Source organism: Equus asinus, chromosome X (assembly GCF_041296235.1).
Source record: "Equus asinus isolate D_3611 breed Donkey chromosome X, EquAss-T2T_v2, whole genome shotgun sequence".
In the NCBI taxonomy this organism is placed as follows: domain Eukaryota; kingdom Metazoa; phylum Chordata; class Mammalia; order Perissodactyla; family Equidae; genus Equus; species Equus asinus.
Genome location: NC_091820.1, coordinates 55,990,979 through 56,009,277, shown reverse-complemented (window position 1 = coordinate 56,009,277; position 18,299 = coordinate 55,990,979). Strand labels below are relative to the sequence as shown.

The 18,299-nt window shown below is 46.8% G+C and overlaps 1 protein-coding gene across 9 annotated transcripts in view; it reads right to left on the bottom strand.

Annotated features, from left to right (window-relative positions):
* Positions 1–701: 701 nt before the first annotated feature.
* DLG3 (discs large MAGUK scaffold protein 3) overlaps positions 702–18,299 on the bottom strand; it is a 51,274-nt gene continuing 33,676 nt past the window's right edge. For 5 of the 9 annotated variants that reach the window (XM_044763630.2, XM_044763633.2, XM_044763637.2 and 2 more), the window contains 10 exons: positions 11,024–11,200; positions 10,704–10,779; positions 9,796–9,895; positions 6,092–6,133; positions 4,711–4,761; positions 4,086–4,187; positions 3,314–3,486; positions 2,809–2,918; positions 2,375–2,466; positions 702–1,270 (listed from right to left, as the gene is read on the bottom strand). In XM_044763630.2, coding sequence (XP_044619565.1) covers positions 1,164–1,270; positions 2,375–2,466; positions 2,809–2,918; positions 3,314–3,486; positions 4,086–4,187; positions 4,711–4,761; positions 6,092–6,133; positions 9,796–9,895; positions 10,704–10,779; positions 11,024–11,200 — 1,030 coding nt within the window. In that variant the 3' untranslated portion in view covers positions 702–1,163. Of the gene's footprint in view, positions 1,271–2,374; positions 2,467–2,808; positions 2,919–3,313; positions 3,487–4,085; positions 4,188–4,710; positions 4,762–6,091; positions 6,134–7,861; positions 7,908–9,795; positions 9,896–10,703; positions 10,780–11,023; positions 11,201–18,299 lie in introns of all 9 variants that reach the window. The other 4 variants (XM_044763635.2, XM_044763636.2, XM_044763632.2 and 1 more) reach the window with 3 other exon arrangements.

Below are 18,299 nucleotides of genomic sequence, written 5' to 3'. Positions count from 1 at the left end.
TGACTGGACGGCCGAGCCTGGGCACCTACTCTAGCACCAGGCCCGGCTCCTCCAGAACGTCACAAGCCTTCAGAACACTGTCCAATTGGATTCTACGCATTCACTTAAATAGTAAAAGCAAAACTTGGAATAATGAAAAGGCTGACACAGTAGCACAACATGGTTTTGGTTTAACAGCAGCTTAAAAATGAACAAAAAGGAAACCTCTCATGCAGACACATCAGGTGGCATAAAACAATAGGCAATTTAATATGGAGCATCATTAGCCATTCTCTCTCTTTCCGCACAGGACTGACTGCACCTCCAGGGCAGCAGCTGCTTTAGGGTCAAGTCTCGAACCTTCTCATCCCCAGGCAAAAGCCCTTTCTCGCAGGCCGCTGGCTGACCCCCTCCTAGAGATCCCCCAGCTCTCAAGAGAATGACCAAATGCGAGTGCCCATGGTACAGCACTTACTACCATTTCCAATTCCTCCTCAACCAGTTGGGATAGAAGATGCCATCTGATTGGAATATGAAAATTAAAGCATTTCTCTAATAACACAGTACCATTGATGAAGTCTCCATAGATTTTCTAGTCCAAATGTGTGGGAATATATATATATTATATGAGAGTGTATAATATATATATATAATAATTTCTATATATTTTATATAAATTACATATATATATCTATATATAAATAAGATACTTTCTGTTGCCATTACGTTGCACCGTTCAGAGCTGCATGACTGCAGTACAGATAGGTAGAAATGCCCAGGAGCATCTCATCACGTGGTGCATTGAGCTCACTTCACAAGCCGTGCAGCTGTCCAGAGTCTGTCTTTCCATCAGTCCTCCTCTCTTCTCTTCGCGTCTGCTTGGTTTTTATGAAAACAATGACTCTGATGGATTTGCACCTGTGCTAGCGCTTGGGAAAGGTCCATGCAGGAATGGGCACAGTCACATGATGAGTGAGATGGCATCATCCCAAAAATAAACTAAAACGAAACAAAAATTTAAAAAAACAGAACAGGACTAGAAAACTCAATTTTTTTTGACATAGCTAAAAAAGGGGACAAGAACAGTAGTCATTTGTTCTCCCCATGGGGACAGGAATGAAGAGGGAGGAGGGAAGAGGGACTTGATTTCTTCTGTTCACAAGAGAATGGTTGGAGGGGATTCTTCAGAGTTTTTCAGGGGATGGGACCCAAATGTAGTGCCCAGACTGGTCCTCAATGATTTGTTTGATTTTGTTATAAATCTCTTCCAGTGAGTCACCCTGTACAATGGCTAAAGTGAAGAGGAAAACAGAATTATTACTGTGGTCCACAGCACCCCCCACACCCCGGCAATCCGGCCTGTCCCAACAATCCTACAGCTCATCCCGGCGCAAGATGCCCGCAGGGAGGGTTAGCTTTCCCTAGTCGGCTGTCTGTGAGTCTAGGGCAGCAAGGGAAACTGGCAGGCACTCCAGTTCAAGCCCAGGGCTTGAAGTCGATTTGCTGAGATAGTGAGACTAAGCAGCAATGGATAGGAAAATGTGTTGTTCAAAAAATGTTTATTAAGCACCCATGAGATGCCAGACCTTGCAGCTCATGTCGCTCTTGGCCGCCATGAGGCCAGCAGCTGGTAACTCTAAAGCAGCCTTACTGGAAGATTTGGAAAATCCTGCTTATCCAGAGAAAGAGCTGAAAGTCATAATTTCTGGCAAGAGGCAGTGCTCCTGGGGCCGTCATATGTGTTCTATGTCAGAGGTCAGCCCAGCAAACGAGGACAGGGATGCTAATCGTAAAGGGAGCTCCAAAACCCAAGGTGCGAGGTACAGTTATGAATCCTTTCCCGTTAACCTAGTAGCACCTAACTCAGCATCGATCTACACATATATGTCACTGGACTTTGAAAGGTAAGCAACATATTACATAGAAACTGTCCCAACCTTTCAGGAACTGACATTCTAAAGTAGGTGACCATATAAACGACACACACACACGTGCACACACACGCGCACACATGCTGACAGACAACCTGAACACCACACTAAGGAACCATCATCATCAACAAACGTTTATTCAGCACCTAAAACATGCAAGGTCAAGTACTGGCCTGCGGGCGGAGTTGGGGGGGGGGGAACAAAGTCATCGAGGGAGCCTACAGTCCAATAGGGACATGAAGACAAAACGAACATAACGATCTAAGGCAGCGTTTGGTGACAGTGGTTGATACTATAAACTGGCTAAACTGCTCTGGCTGGAGGGAACTTGAGCACTTTGGAAAGGCTTGAGCTCAAGAGCATCCAGAAGCTCAGTGCAGGGTGTCTAAGGCTCCCGGAGACGCTGACAGACTAGGTGTCTGGTGGGCCCCCATCACCCTTGGCTGGGCAGCAGGGAGTCTTACCTGTGAAATACTCTCCAAACTCCTGCTCCAGTTTCATGGCTTTGTCATAGATCTTATTTGCTTGTTCGTATGTCTGCCGTCGGTTCATTTCCCTGCCAAAGACACATAAGAAAAATAGTACCAAGCTAGCTTCTATGTTTTGATTAACAAAGGATTATTCCAGGCTCCCTGAAAATCCTCTCAGCTGCCCTCTGAGAGCACCAGTGGCCCATGGCTCAACGTCTTTCTCAAACCTTCCAGGTGTAAAAGCCCAACTGGGAATACACACATGGGCACTCAAATCAGGAGGAGCCCTTGGTGCCCAGAGCTGGGCTGCAGACTTTCCTTTGAGCTTCCATTGAGTCTCACCCCTACCCAACAAATGACTTTATTTTTTATTTCTTTTCCAGGGCCATCTCCTAGCTGGGGGTGTCTGAGTCCCAGAAAATACTTACATAAGTGCTTCAATGGACTTGGGCTTGATGAAAATGGCAATGGGGTACAGTTGTGCTTGCTGCAGCCTCTTGATAGCGTTGCCAGAAACATCTAAGATGCAGTGCTTGCCCTGAAAAAGCAAAGACTTGCATCAGCCCACGCAGTCCCTGCTACCTAGCCCCAAGCACACCCAGTGGCAAGCCAAACATCCACCTAGGGGGGACCCAGGGCCACCCCAAGAGGCCTAGAAGATTCTACCCCTGAGGGACCCAGGCTCCACATTTTGCTCCTACTACCCAGAAGAAGCCACGTCTCCAGAGGGGTCCCTATTCAGGTGGGTGATGCTCTGGGGTGACAGACACCTCCATCCAGGGGCTGGAAACATGCAGAGTGGGCACAGCTTGGTCAGCAGTGCCATTTGTAGGCCCCATGCTAGAAGGATGAGGATCCAAGCGGAACTTCGGCAGGAGCATTTCTGTGTTCCCTGTGAGGGTCATCTAGCAGGGCCGTCTCCTCTCTCCTTACCCTCTCAGCCACTGCTCGCACTGACTGGATGCTGGTCCCATAGAGATTGTCGTTGAACTGGCCAGCCTCGATGAACTTGTTGTCCTGAATGTCCTTCTCCATTTGTTCTCGGGACACCACAAAGTGGTAGTCTTGTCCATCCACCTCATTATCACGTCGAGGCCGGGTAGTATCTGAAAGAAGAAAGGAAATGCTCTGTGGCTCCAGGACAATGACCTGCCCCAGGCCAAAAGAGCTGACTTGCTCCTCTCTCACCTGGGTCCCAGGGCCATTCCAATATTTTTCAGATGAGTGGGGAAAAAAGTAGCTGGGAAGAAGTTTGTCTTGCCTACTTCTCTTCTAACTGCCAGGTCTCACACACAGAAGGCTATTTGCTTTAGCTTAAACTGGACCAGAAAGGTGGAGGTTCCTGGGCCAAGGCCTGGCAGAGGCTGCCAAACGTGGCAGAGGAGCCAGCAAACCTGGCAGAGGATGCCGTCCAGTGGGTATGCCAACACCACTTGGGCTGGGCCCCGCTATTCATCCAGTCATTCCCGACCATCACCACTCAAACTTCTCTCCAAGGGAGCAAGCAGGCCAGCCTGATGTCTTAGTCCTCCCAACCCCATCAGCTTGGGGGTAATCTCTTGCTGCCTAATCTCTTCCAGGGTGTGAGATGTACCCTGTTCCCACAGAATCCTAGAATCTGGCCCCAGATCCTTTCCATAAAACATCAGAGCAACAATTCCCAGGGCAGAAACACTTCACTCCCAAAGCTTTCCTGGGCTCTTACGTGGCACACAGGATCCAAACTTATGTGGGAACTCTGAGATCAGGTCATCGTTGACTCTGTCCTTCATTGGGCCCAGGATGATCACAGGCCTTGCATAGTGAACTGGAGAGAGAGCAGAGAGATAGTGAGTGAGGCCCCCCACTGAACAGCCTGTTCTACCTCCAAGTCTGCCTAGAACACCAAGGCTCTGGAGCTGCCACTCAGACAAGGCAGAGCGTCTGCGGCCATTCTTGGGCTCCTAACTACAAAGACATCAAAGAGCCTTTAATGTGAGAACATCTAAGTCCAAGGCAAGACTGAAGTCAGAAGCGTCTCTCCTTCCAACAGATTCAGGAGACATCTCTGCAAGGGCACCAACAGCTGAGCAAGGTTTTTTCAGAGCAGCCACCGAAGGGAGGGACCAGGACCTCTCTTTTAGTAGCGGCCACACCCACTGAAATCGACCTTTGCCATCCTTGTAAATCTGTCCTATCCTTTGGAAGGCATCCCAGAAGCAAGTAAAGGTGTAGTGAGGCGTGCACACTGGGTGGCCTCCCCTTCTCTAAAACACTAGGAAGCAGCAGAAGAGAAGGAGGCCCCATGACCACGAGGCTAGCCTGAAGGCAAGACTCAGAAAGGGGCTTACTTTCTTGCCGTGTCACTGGCTCATATGACAAAATAGCATCCTCTTGTCCTTCTGCAACAAAAAAGGAAGACATGTTAGCAGTTTATAATCTGCCTGCCTATGTCCTCATCTCCCTAGAACATTCACCTCACCCCCACCTCTGCCAGAAAACAGCCTTGTCAGTGGTGCTTCCTAACACTTGCCCCGTGGGCCCGTCTGCTTCCCACTGACAAGAAAGCACAGGAAGTCCTTTGCCGTCCCTGAGACAGGAGTCAGGAGTCCTCTCGTTCAGCAAAATATAGCCGAGCAAAGAGACATGACCCAGAAGCTGTGAAGCCTCCACCAAAAACCATCTCAATTTCTCAGGACTTGCTCTTGTAGGTAACGGTCAACTGTGCTTAGTTGCCCTCTTGCTCTGTTTAAGAATCACAGGGAAGCTTTAACTGGTCGAGACACACTGCCATGGCCCCTTGTCTGCAGGCAGGGGAGTCAGGGCACTCATGCAGGTCCCCAAAGCTGCAGCCCAACTTCGCCCTTTTAAGGGTCTACCTATTCCCCCTTCACTGGAAGAAGCACCTAGAAAAGTGGCACAAGGCTGGGCTAAGATCCCTAGTGCCCTTTAAGAGCAATGCTGAGCCCTGCTTTCTCCTCAGGGTAGAGTTCCATATATCCTGGCAATGATGAGCTTTTCCTAAAACAGTTGCCAAGCCACTTGGTGCTTGGTGCCTGGAGGTCCCAGAGTGGCTGGCATAAGTGCCAGGGAAGGCAGCAATATTTGCATCAAGCCCCAGGATGCCTGCTCGCAGACCTCCTCTGAGCCTAAGACTCCTGGGCAGGTTTTACAAGGCCTCCAGCCACAACTCCTGAGAGGCCAGTGCTCCCAAAGCTCAGGGGGTTTGAAGTGTGGCTTCTCTGAGCCAGCGATAGGATCTCTGAAGGAAAACACAGCAGTTACCTGATCATTTAATCCAGCTAAAAGGCAAGGACACCAAGCCTTAAACCAGGAGGTCCTAGTGACCTGGAAGGGCAATTCAGGACAATATCCACAGGAGCCATCTTTCTTTTGATCTCTGAGCAAATCTGTCAAACTGGAAGCACCTATGGCACATAATGCCCATGGCAGAAATATACTCATTGGCAGCTCACCCTTCCCAGGGCCCCAGGGATGCTTTTAAGTCAGGGCCTGGCCAGAACTGCAGGACTTATACTCTCCTGTAATCCATGGCCTAAACCCCATCCCATAAGCAAAAAATGGCCACAGCATTTCCAGGATCTCAAAGTGTACATGGCTAAAAGAAGCACTAGCCTCTGAACAGAAATGGCAGCTGTGTAATGCTGGAATGAGGATGGCTGGGACACACAGTGAAGCTACATGACATGGGGGAGAATGACATACACTTACTGGAACTGCTTTCGCTGTCACTGGTGTTGGATGTCACTCCCTCTGCAAGCCAACAAGAAAGAGACTCTGATTCAGAACACACCACTGAGAGGTCACACGCAGCACAAAACTCAAATGCTCCAGGAGCGAGACACTGAGCTGCCAACCAAGTCAGGCCACAGGAGGTCTGCCACATCCAGGCCACTAACTGGGAGGCACAGCTCCAATCCTGAGCCCCTGGCCACCTCGTACTTGTTCCCAGAGCCCTGTTGGTCTGCCAAGTCCCTCCCTATACACTACAAGCCTTCCATTCTTTGGCAGCATCCTCTTCATCTGAACCAAAAGAACTGACTTGGGTGGTTTCCAAATCCTATCTCAAAATGCATCTCCAAGGCTCACAATAGGAAAGGAAAGGCAGTGACAGTAGCAAAGAGAAGGCCAGGGACCAGGCTGCTCTTGAATTTCCTCCCCAGATAGAGTCTCCAGAGTACAGACTTGTGTGGTGCTCCAGAACCAAGAGGCTAAGCACTGGGCAGGTTGAGCAGTCACCAAGGAACGATGTTTTGACCATTCGGTGGGACCAACAGCCCTCCTGCCACCACTATCTAGAAGGAGGGCCTGGCCTCAGTGGTGGTAGTTGGGGGGGGAGGTGCTCTTCCATCCACCAGAAGACAGACATGTCAAAACACAGAGACAACAAACAAAGAACACTTGGAGGACAAGACAGCCCTCCTGTCTCAGACCATTGGGACCTGCCCCCGTCTAAGTGTGGGCAGAGCAGCCACACTCACAGGAGGCACAAGGCACAGTTTGGCCCAAACAAAGCCCACCACTCCCAAGACGACAGCCAAATGAAGATGAAACATGGACACAACAAATTATGGAAAGAGACACTGCTCATTTCAGCCAAGATGACACTGTTCCAGACCATGATATGCTGTGGCCCCCTGGAAGGACTGGCTGAGTCGCCACCCGTGGCTAGGTCCTAAGCAATCCCCTGAGGAAGATCCTTTACCTTCACGCCTTTATTACTTATTGAAGGAGAGTGTATGCTGACAGACCTCACCCAGCACAGCCAGCTGCCTGTGTGTGCACCTCTGCGCACAGCAGGGACGCTAAGGCCCTGTCATCTAGGTCCCTTCGTTTTCCACTCTAGGATTATTTTCCCGAGAGGAGAGGTCAGTCAGAGTTTTCCTGAGCTAAAGTACTAGATATATATGGTCCATAAATGCTGCTGAGGCCCCCACCAGCTCAGCCCCTTGGAGATGCTGTATGGAAAGCTGGCCCTCGGCTGTTTGCTGAGGCCCCAGACCTGCTGGGACATCCCAGATGCATGTTTGGTAAAGGACTTCACAGGACTCTTGCCCCTAGTTAGAGAGACTGAAACAGTTCATTCTTAAGCCCAGTTCTTTAGTACTGTGTCACTGGGAGAGGAATCCAACCAGCAGGCACCCCTCACCTCAACAACAGGCTAGAGATGAGGTGAGTGGTCATTCCTGGAGAAGTATCCCTTGCCCACCTCCCTTCTAAGGTGGGATGCCAACATGGCTCCCCACCACTTCAAGGTACAAAAGGAAAACACAGACATGAATGATAGGCTTTTATTAGGGTACCAGGGATCCAGAGCAAAAGTGTGACACTCAGAGACACTTGTACTTCCTCCTGCTGTAGTATCATCACAAACACTGCCCTCCCCTCACCCTTTGCCCTCACCCACATCCCCTACACCCCCAACCCCAGCATCTCCACTCATGCCATAAATACAGTTAATGGTGTGTAAGTTTGACTTACTCAGGTTCTTTGCTCCATAATAATCGTCACTTAACCCAGGGAAGTCCTGATTTCACAGACAGCAAGGACAAAGAGGGAGGGAGGGAAAGAATTGGGGATAAGAGAGAAAGTAGAGAAAAAAGACAGGGGAAGGAAGAATACAGAGCCAGGTGAGCATTAGTGACAGAAGTATGAAATACTACGAAGACATCTGACTACAGTGAGGTTAAGAACTGTGCTACAGAAAAAACGTCTCAGGTCAAATAAGACACCTGGACGTCATGCTGCCCAATTTGGTGCCAGAGGGCCTCGGAGTGGACTACCTTTCTGAGGTGGCCTACAGCCTACAGGCTGACAGGACAGGACAGGTAACTTTCCAAGGCTTGGAGCACCTGCTTTGACTAAGTATGTAGTTGTATAGCCCAGGTCTCTGCTTTGCCCTGAAATCACCATTTCTATCTGAGGCTGCATGAAAGAGCAAACATCTACGTGTGGCAGGCAGGCAGAATTACCATCCCACGGAGCTGTCACCCTGTACTGACTCACACTATCCAAATCCTTCAGGGAAGGCTTCATGCAGTCTGAGGTATGGCCTTCAAAGCTGACCTGAATTATGTAGACCACAGGGGATAAGCTCAGCTTCTGGAGGATAAGCAGTAGGCAGTTTCAACTCTTATCTAATGGACAACCCCCCACCTCAGCTGGGCCACCCACCAGCGAACCCTCCCCAGGCTGGGCTCGGCGCAGAGGTCCTGGGACTCATCTGGTAAACTGTGATGACCTCACCCAGGCCTCTGTCTCAGACCATCTCCTACTGCTCATCAGCAGAACCAACTACACCTAGTGCTTCTTACTGAGCTACCCAGGACTGTGAGTCATAACCTCCATCTGGATGAGGGCACTCTGGGACGTATTAGCTACCACCCCAGACATCAATGACCTATGCATACCATGACCATGAATCAGGCTGGCCTAGAAAAAGGACATTTCTTATCAGAACTAGTCAGTCTCCTGCCAGCCCCAACAGCTCAAGACCCCAAGAGTCCTCCTTGTGAGGCAGAAGAGGAGAGGTTTCAATTCACCATGAGCCACATGACATATAGTTCACCAGCCTGACCTGGTATTTAAGGTTAGGGTCAGAACAGTTAAGTTCTAAGGCATATGGTAGAATGAGAATATTTCTTAGGATTAAACTGGTTCTTAAAAGTTCACTTAGCTCAGCTTTATGGCCTTTTCTACCAAACCAGCTTTGTGTTTCTCAACAAATCTTTATTTGGACAGAGTTGAATAATGTCCCTTCTGTGTCAATTCCTTTAAGCAGTAAGGATTTCATTTTGAAAGCTAGCTCTGTAATCACTCTGGGATGACAGCGAGTCTGCTAAAGCTGTGTAGACATCTTGGGTGCATATGCATATGCGTGTAATTCCAGAAGCAGGCCCGACTCCAGGTGCCCAGGGAAAAAAGGCTCTTCTCTTGACACAGATGAGTGAAGTTAAGGGAAAGAAAACACAAGAGGAAGAAGCCAGGAGAGCAACGCTGAGTCCCTAGACCTGGGTCTCTTGAAAACCATTTTTCTTAACCTGACACTATGGCTGAGAACTCATCACCGCCACAGCAGAGCTCAGCCTGGCACTCTCACTGCCAGTGCCAGGGATTTCCTAGTAGGCCAGCCCTGGAACCAGTTCCACTTCAGAGCCTCCAACATTCTTTCAGAGCGAGGAGCTGGACCAAAAAAGACCCAGTGTCTCCCTGTGCAGACCAGTTTCTACCCTGACTCTGCAAATAAGCAGGTAGGTATGCACTCACACTCACACACACACACGTGCACACGCGCATGTGCGCACGTGCACACACACACTTTCCCATTTCCCAGTCTTCTCATAAGGGGAGGTGCAAATGAGGACGAGAGGGCGGGACTGTGGGCGGTCTGCTCTCTGTACCCTGCTGCTACTTACGTTCCTGTATGCTGCTCTCCTGGGCCATGTTTTCTTTGCTCTTGTAAAATGGAAACTTTCGAGAGAGGCGGAAACTCTTTTTACGTTTCGTTTTGATCGACTGTGGAAGAACATGAAGATGGAGGGGAAGGACAGAAGAAAAAAAAAAACAGAACAATGGGTTTTAAAGCATGCAAGAAAAACTAAAATGGAGACAATGGTGAGCTAAATAAAAGACCATCTCTCACAAATGGAGTCTATGAGATTAAATGAAAGTTGATGTAAGAGGAAAATTATGTTTACAGGAAAATGTTGTAGGGATGGTAGAGGTTTCTACCTAATCCAGACTCACAGCACTCACTGGTACTTCCTAAAGGACAAAGGTCACTGTAGCCTCCCGGACACATGCCCTAAGGTGCCACTGATACACACAGAGTCATCCACTCTATGTCTCTCTTTCCTCTACCACTAGGAAGTTCTTTGGCCTGCGAAGCTCACAGAAGAAGAGAGGTGAAGGGAGAGAGCCCTCATGCCTCATTCGGTCTAAAGGGCGGTCGGAGCTCTGGGGCTGGCCTTCCTCGCTGGACGATGAGGCCAGGTTCTGTTCAGGGTCCCTCAGCTCCGACAGAGTCTGCAGCCAGGGAGACACCCACAAGTGGTTTCACGTGCTCCAAGCAAGTCAGCCTTCCAGACAGTCCAACTCCAACACATCTCAAGAGCCAGTTACCCAGCGGGGAAGAGTACAGACTGGCCAGAGAGTCTGAGTGCCCTCTCCCTGCTTTCTGAAAAGCAGTCAGTATTCTGATAGGACAGAGCCAGCCCCCTGAAAAAGAGATATTCTTTTGTGCTTCCCAGTTCGCTTAGCCACCAGACAGACTCCAAGCTTCTTACTCCTCTTCACATACTGGCTGACTTCCTTCCCTACTTACCCTGTTCGACTCAATCATCCCTGTCCTGGCATGGAACTTCACGGTTTTCAATCGAGCTCTTTCTTTCTTTTCCACCCTGTTTGGAGTCAGAAAGAGGTCCTGTTACTGCCTGTGTGTGGTCTCAGCAGTGGGCTGCAGCAGGCACAGCAGCCACTTTTTGGCTCACTGAGTCATAACCACGTCCTGAGCCCCAGCTCTCTACCAAAAAGGAGTAATAAAGCACATCTGCTGCTCTCAGCAACTTAGAGTATCACAGGGAAAAAGAAACCAGGACCAAGGACAGGGCAAGGAAGGCCTCTCTCGTGGTCATGACAACTCACCTCTTCTTACTGGGGATCACACCAATTTGCTCGCTTTCTCCATGTGGGGTCACCAGTCTTGCCTGCCACCATTCATCATCAGAGGCATTAATGACATGCAGAATGTCACCATAGGAGAAGCTGAGCCCCTGGCTTGGCAAGCAGCTGTCCCGAGTCCGGTCATAATCAAACAGGGCCCTGAAATGCACAGTGAAAGATGAAGTGACCATCCCAACCCTAAACACCAAGAGAATGGCACTCTGAAAGGATGGTGGAGGAAGGTCAACCCAAAGAGTCAGCACAGAACCACAGGCCTCACAGCAGACCAGACGGAATTCTCTGGAAGACTGCATCATTCTTTCAGCCCCAACATTGTAAATATGTGCCCCCCTCTCAAAGAAACATCCCATTCTCCAACCAAGGGGCATAAGGGAAAATCTTTCACACGTGCCATCTCCTCCCAGCTTTTGGACACAAGGTGGAAGTCCAAAGTGGAACACGCTCAGTAGTCCTCTCCCTCCCCCAACACTGCAGGGAAACAAGTCAGCTCTACCAATGGGCCTTCTCAGTTTACAAACATATCTTCAAAACCTAGTTGAAGACAAGACATAAAAATGTTAACTATGATCCCAAACAATGAATGGTAAATGCTACAGAAACACAAAAGAGAAAAGGGCCCTGTGTCCTGGGGTAGCCAAGGAAAAAGCTGAGGCTGATGCTGACCCACACAACGGTAAAGCTGAAAGGAACCTATGAAGAAGTTTCCTAGTTCAGTCTCTCTCTCGTATAGGGGGAAACGAAGGCTCAGGGAAGAAGAATAATTTGACCTAGGTCACACACCTAACTAACCTGGGACAGAACCCCGGTCCTCTGACAAGACTTGCAGAGTAAAGACATAAAGGGGAAGGTGAGGGAAGGTGGGGAGGGAACTATACCATCCAGGTTTGAGAAAAAGAAGGACACCAGTTTGGTTGCAGCTGGGAGTCATAGGAAATGAGGTTGGAAATAAAGGTCTGGGGCAAATTTTGGAAGGCCTCGAGTAGATCTGATCCAGCGGCTCCTGAATATTGAGAGTAGGGAAGCAACACATCAAAAGAGCCTGAGGAACATTAATCCAACCTCGTATGTATGTAACGGGATAATGGCGGGGGAGTGCATGTCAAAGGCAAATTTAAACCAAAGCTACAAGCTCAATCTTTCAGGATCCAGTGCTGACTTCGGCTCTGGTGAAGCTGGTACTTCACACCAGAGTTCCCTGCTCAGGGAAAAAACTCACCTGCATCACAGTGTCTACTTTTCTCATCCACTGGATCTCTCCTCTTATGGAGTCACCACAAATGGGTGATTTCAGTGAGAAGTTTGTATTTTCCTACTTGCAATCTAGGCTCTGCCTTGCCTTCTCCATACTCTCTGGTAACCCCTTGGCACACACAGCCCAGCAGACTTCCCAGAACTCGTTCCAAGACCTAGACTTCCGTCTGCAACACAGTGGTCTTTGGTTCAGCTGGAAGCTGCAAAGTAAAATGCTATTTCCCCATGTGCGGGCCCAAATGAAACTCAGAACCTGGTAAAACTATAGAGAGTGAAATACCCATCTACTTTTTAAATTTCTTGAAACAGAATCCTTAAGAAATCGGTTTCAGATTATTTGAAAATGAAAATATCCAAACTCTGACAAAAAGCCCTTTATCTCCCTCAATTTACATACTCAAAACAGTAAGGAGAGGGGCTGAGGCCAGCAGATGAAAGCGGTGCTCTGCCCTCCAGAGGTTCTTTCCAGGCTCTATGTGACAGAATCAGATCTAAACGCATTTGCACTGCATTCGAAACTGAGTTTCCTAAAGCAAGGAAGGCATTCTGTCAGATGTTCCTACGAAGACATGCTTGGTGAAGACTTTATTCTAAGTGACAATGAGAAACACTAAATGTCATTATGGGCTTCAAAGATTAAAACAAACGTAGTAAGGAAAAGAACAGAACATGGATTAAGCACAAATTAGTTTGGGGAGGGAAGGAAGGAAGATGTTAAAATTAATTAGAGATTAGGATGAGATTGCAGAAGATTAGAAGGGAGAGTTTACTGGTTACAAGCTTGAAACACAACAGGGACAATCCAATATGTATTTTAGCACCTTCCAGAACCACACTTGGCCTTCGGCAAGCACAGTCAGAAGCTGGACTACATATGGTAAAGTTGATGTAAACACGTCTTCTGGATGTCAGGAATCTAATTCTTGGTCATTTTTTAAACATCTGAGATTTAAATAAAACTGATATGCCAGTTTATTTCCAAGATGAATTTCAGATACCTTACAATGTTAAAACACATAGAACACGAGCTAAGTAAAAACAAAACAAGCGCAGATCCGTGTCAACAAGAATGCTGGTGGTCACGGTGCCGTCTGGTTTGCTTTTTAACCAAAGGCATGTGTTCCTTTTACAACTTTCAAAAACTGTAAGTCAGCTTAAAAAGAAACTGCTTTCAAATATTTTATCTGTTTCTTTTTCTTTTCTAACACATTTCTAAATAACTGCTGCTTCTTAATATTTATTGCCTTTTTTTTTCTTTTACATTTTAGACATTATATATTGGTTTTCTATAGCACTCACCATCCTTTCTCCCCTGTCCTCCCATTTCAGTTATATCACATTTTTTGGCTAAACAAAATTTAATTTTACACTATTATGTAAACGGTGTCCATAGATGACTACCCTTCCTTTTCTTTTCTTTTTTTTTTTTTAAGATTTTATTTTTCCTTTTTTCTCCCAAAGCCCCCAGGTACATAGTTGTGTATTTTTAGTTGTGGGTCCTTCTAGTTGTGCCATGTGGGATGCCACCTCAGTGTGGCCTGACGAGCGGTGCCATGTCCGTGCCTAGGATCCAAACCAGCAACATCCAGGGCCGCCGCAGCAAAGCGCACGAACTCAACCACTCGGCCTCAGGGCCGGCCCCTACCCTTCCTTTTCTATAAACTTTTTATTTTGTTTCTTTCCTGGTGGAAATGCATGCCTAATTTTTTATTTGACTGTGTTTCTATGTCCTTATTATTTTGTCGCTCCATTATTTAACACATAGAGGGCTATTTAGATTAACTATTTCTTTTTGCTACAGCTAAAATATTTGAAAGCAGGTGCTTTTGTGGAGCAAGAAAAGGGGAGAATAGGCAAGGGATTAATATTTTTTGCATATGCCATTGTAATATTTGAGATTTTAAACTATTCATATGCAGATTTCATTACAAATTAAATTATGCTCTATAGAATATTTGAAAAATATAAGTCTAAAAAAAGAAAACTCACATTTAATATAACTTAGGAAAAACCATTTTCATATTGCTGTGGTATTGTATAATATTGTGTAATAAACACACAGACCCAAAAATACGAGTTTTTTCAATTCGACCTTTTACTTAGCTCGTGTTCTATATGTTTTAACATTGTAAGGTATCTGAAATTCATCTTGGAAATAAACTAGCATATCAGTTTTATTTAAACCTCAGATGTTTAGAAAATGACCAATAATTAGATTTCTGACACCCAGAAGACATGTTTACATCAACTTTACCATATGTAGTCCAGCTTCTGACTGCGCTTGTCGAAGGTCAAGTTTGGGAAGTTTTTTCCCAAATTTCACTAAGTTGGAAACATGGTGTGTATGTACAATTTTGCAACCTTAGTTGTCACTTGAAATTATACCATTACTATTTCCCATATCATTGACTATTCTTCAAAACTAGTATTTTTAGTGATGATACAATATTCTTTTCCTAAGGATATTCATTAATTAAGCAAATATTTATGAGCATTTAATATGACTAGGGACTCTTCTAAGCACTTAAAAAAAAAAAGAAAGTGGGGAATCGATGTATCAAGCACCTGGCTTGCATCATTTACTTCTGATGAGGAACATGTTTGGCTCTACGTCCCCTGGCAAACAAGGCAAAAAAGGCAATTTCCCAATAAAAAGGGGCACCGAAGTCTATCTGGATTTTGATGAATTTGTGAATGAGGAATACTGAACAACAGAACAGACAATGCTTTTTTTAAACTATGATTCTGTTAAAGACATAGCAGCATAATATCTGGATATGAAATTCTGAACTATGTCATTCTCAGTTGAGAATGTTAAAGATGATTAACAAAAATTTCCTTTTCTATCAATCAGAAGTGCAAATAGGAGAACAGCTTTGCAGAACATTGGAGTCTCAGAGGTCATTTCATCCCACTTCCTATTAAAGAAAATTCCTTCGATATTCTCCAAGTTTCTTTCCAGCTCTAGCATTTAATGAGTCTGAGTCTTTCCTAGGTCTTCTCTACCAGGCCGAACATTCCCAATTCCTTCAACACTCCTTCTATTATCATGGTTTTGATTTGTTTTCCAAATCCATGATATGGATTTTCTCTAAATCCACTGTCTCTTCTCCTGCTGAAATTTTGGTTGACTAAGAGCTAGAAAACTTCCTCATAGATGATGAAAACCAGGCCCAGAGACACACAAGGCCTTGTCTAGAGTTGCATTGTGAGCGACTCTCAGACCAGGGCTATTACATCTCAGAAAAATTTCATGAGGTCTAAGTCACAGTCACATTAAAAAAAAAAAAAGCTAACTCTCCACTTGGCTATGTCTAGAAAATACCTTTCTTCCATTATGTGAACACTTACTGAGTCTACTCTATGTGGGACAGTGTGTTCAATAGACAGGAGACACAGAAGCAAAATAAGTCCTGGCCTTGTGGAGCGTGCCATCTGACAGAGTGTGTTGTAGCGAGAGGCACAAAGGCAGGACAAACCAAGGCTAAAAGCAGAGGGAGCATAGATCGCATGTAGCTTGGGGAAGCTGGGAGGAGGTGTTGACTTTTGAACTGGGCCTCAATGGAGGTTCAGGATTTCAAAAGACCGGGATATGGAGAGGCCCTTCTGGCTAGAGGGAACAGTGTGAGCAAATTCTTGGAGGCAAGGAGTGCAGGGTGTGTGCTGAGGTCAGCAGCACCCGCATTTGCCTGCACCGCAGGGTGCTCAGGAGAGCGCAGGCCAGGGCCTGCCTGGGGACAGCCTGCAGTCCAGCTAAGGAGTCTGGCCTTCATTCAGTAGGCCTTGTGTGATCAACTTCATTGCCTCGGCTTTTTTATCATTAATTACCAGGCTAAACTTTCACATGGAAAGTAACCCAGTAAAAGAGAACAGGCCTGAGCAGTAAAGTCAAACCACTTCTCAAATAACATATATTTCATGCAATAAAAAAAAATACGTAAATTAGAGCTTAAATTCTGAAAAAATATCATCTATCTACCTCAGATCTTTAAGAAGCATGCTAAACTATGCCCATCTAGCAGTGACAGTCTCTTAGGAACAGTCTGGAAACCTAAGGCAGTAACAGGGATTGGCACCTTGTTACAAATGTCTCAGGTAGACCTGGCAAGAGGGTGAGAGAGAGCCTTTCTCCACAATACGGATATAGCCTGCTGCCCGCCCCTTTTCATCCTTAGGGTGAGCATTAGAGCAAGGCAAGGCAGATAACACACCGCCCTTTTAAAATCAGACCCAACTACTGTCCTAGAACTGAAATCCTACCTGGGCACGGACCAGATGACACAGAAACCAACCTCTTCTACCTCTTACTCAAGAAATGAATGAGCAGGAAAAAAGAAAGCAACGCCTATTTGTCTCCAGACACCTGAAGAAAGACCATAATTAACCACTCTGTCCCTCAGTCCCACCCCATGTGTTCGAGCTTATTGACAAGACAGTGTGTTGGGAGACTAGAAGCCACAGAAATCCCTTATTCTTTCTGGGTCTAGATAAAAATTTCATGGAGGCCTCCAAGTTAAGGACTGGTCAGGTCAGAGGGAAACACTGTGTCAGGAGAGAACAAAGCTTATGGAAATATTACCATCCGCAGCCTAAGATCACAGTGAGTGGTCCACATAAAAGATTATTCTCCAACCCCAAATACGTTCCTCCTTGGTTACAGCCACACACCTCTGTGAGGCAAGGGAGAGCCAGATCCTGGGTCTTCCTGCAACTTCTCAAACATTGTGGCCAGGCCAGAAAAACACTGACTCATCTCAAGAGCAGGGTAAAGAGTGTGGCCCAGGGAAAATGTGGCATGTAAAAACAAAGGGAAAGAGGTGACACACCAGCACAAAAAGCAGATGCTCAGTTCCAAGGGCCTGCAGGTTAGAGTTCCCAAGCTAAGCTTCAGCGTAACGAGACAGCGTTGCCAAAGGTCTTGACAGATATGTTGTTTAAGTGGTGACCTTGCCAATAGTATCCCGGAAGAGCTGCATGCACCTGTCCACAGGGAGGATACACACGCTCTGGGGGACTTTGTCTAATCTTCCTTTCAGTTGGGACCTCACTGCTGGATGGGATATATAATCAGCAGTAATATAATCAGCTCAAAGTAAACAGATTACCAGGCCAAAGTCTCTGCGGTTCAGATCCTAAATTGTGAGGTTTGGTTCTGAAAGATCCAGAGAAATCATAAGTATCTGGCACAGCCACCCAGTGTCTTAATGAACAGGAATGCAAAGAAAATGGCAACTACCGAGGAAACTGGTCAGGCAGGTTTCTCAAAGCAAAGTAAACATGAGCACTACAGCCTCAAAGGCAAGTGGCTGTGTCCACTGCACTCACTCAACGGTGTCCACCTCTCTGCCTGTGGCTCCAGCCATCTGTCTGGCTGGGGAGGCTCTGCCTGGCCCCTTGTACCCTCAGCAGCTCCTCTGAGGACTAAGCCGAGTCCCACCCCTCCTCTGTGATTCTGCCCACTCCAAATTTCCTTCTTCCAAATTCACACTATGTATTTAGCAGTGACCTTTCTTTATATATTCTATTTATTGCTATTTAACTCTTGTAGGTTTTTAATCTTTCCTATTATACCACCAAAGGGGAAGCCCTTTGAGGACGGAGGCCATGTCTGCTGCTTGTGAATGGCGGATGAGACCAGGCTGGGGCGGGGACACAAAACAGCCTCCCAGTTACTATTCCTCAGAGCATTCTGCCACTGTATTTCCCTCCCACACCAGTTGGGGTCTAAGACATCACTTTCTTCCTTTGGTCAGTGTTTTGACTGAATGTTTGTGGTTGCCCAAAATTCTTATGTTGAAGCCCTAATCCAGTGTGATGGCATTTGAAGGTGGGGCTTTTGTGAGGTAATTAGGTTCAGATGAGGTCATGAGGGAGGGGCCCTCCTCATGAGATTGGTGCCCTTGTGAGAAGAGGAAGAGACAGGAGAGCTCTCTCTCCCTCCTTGCACGTACTCAGGAAAGGCCACGTGAGGACACAGCTAGAAGGT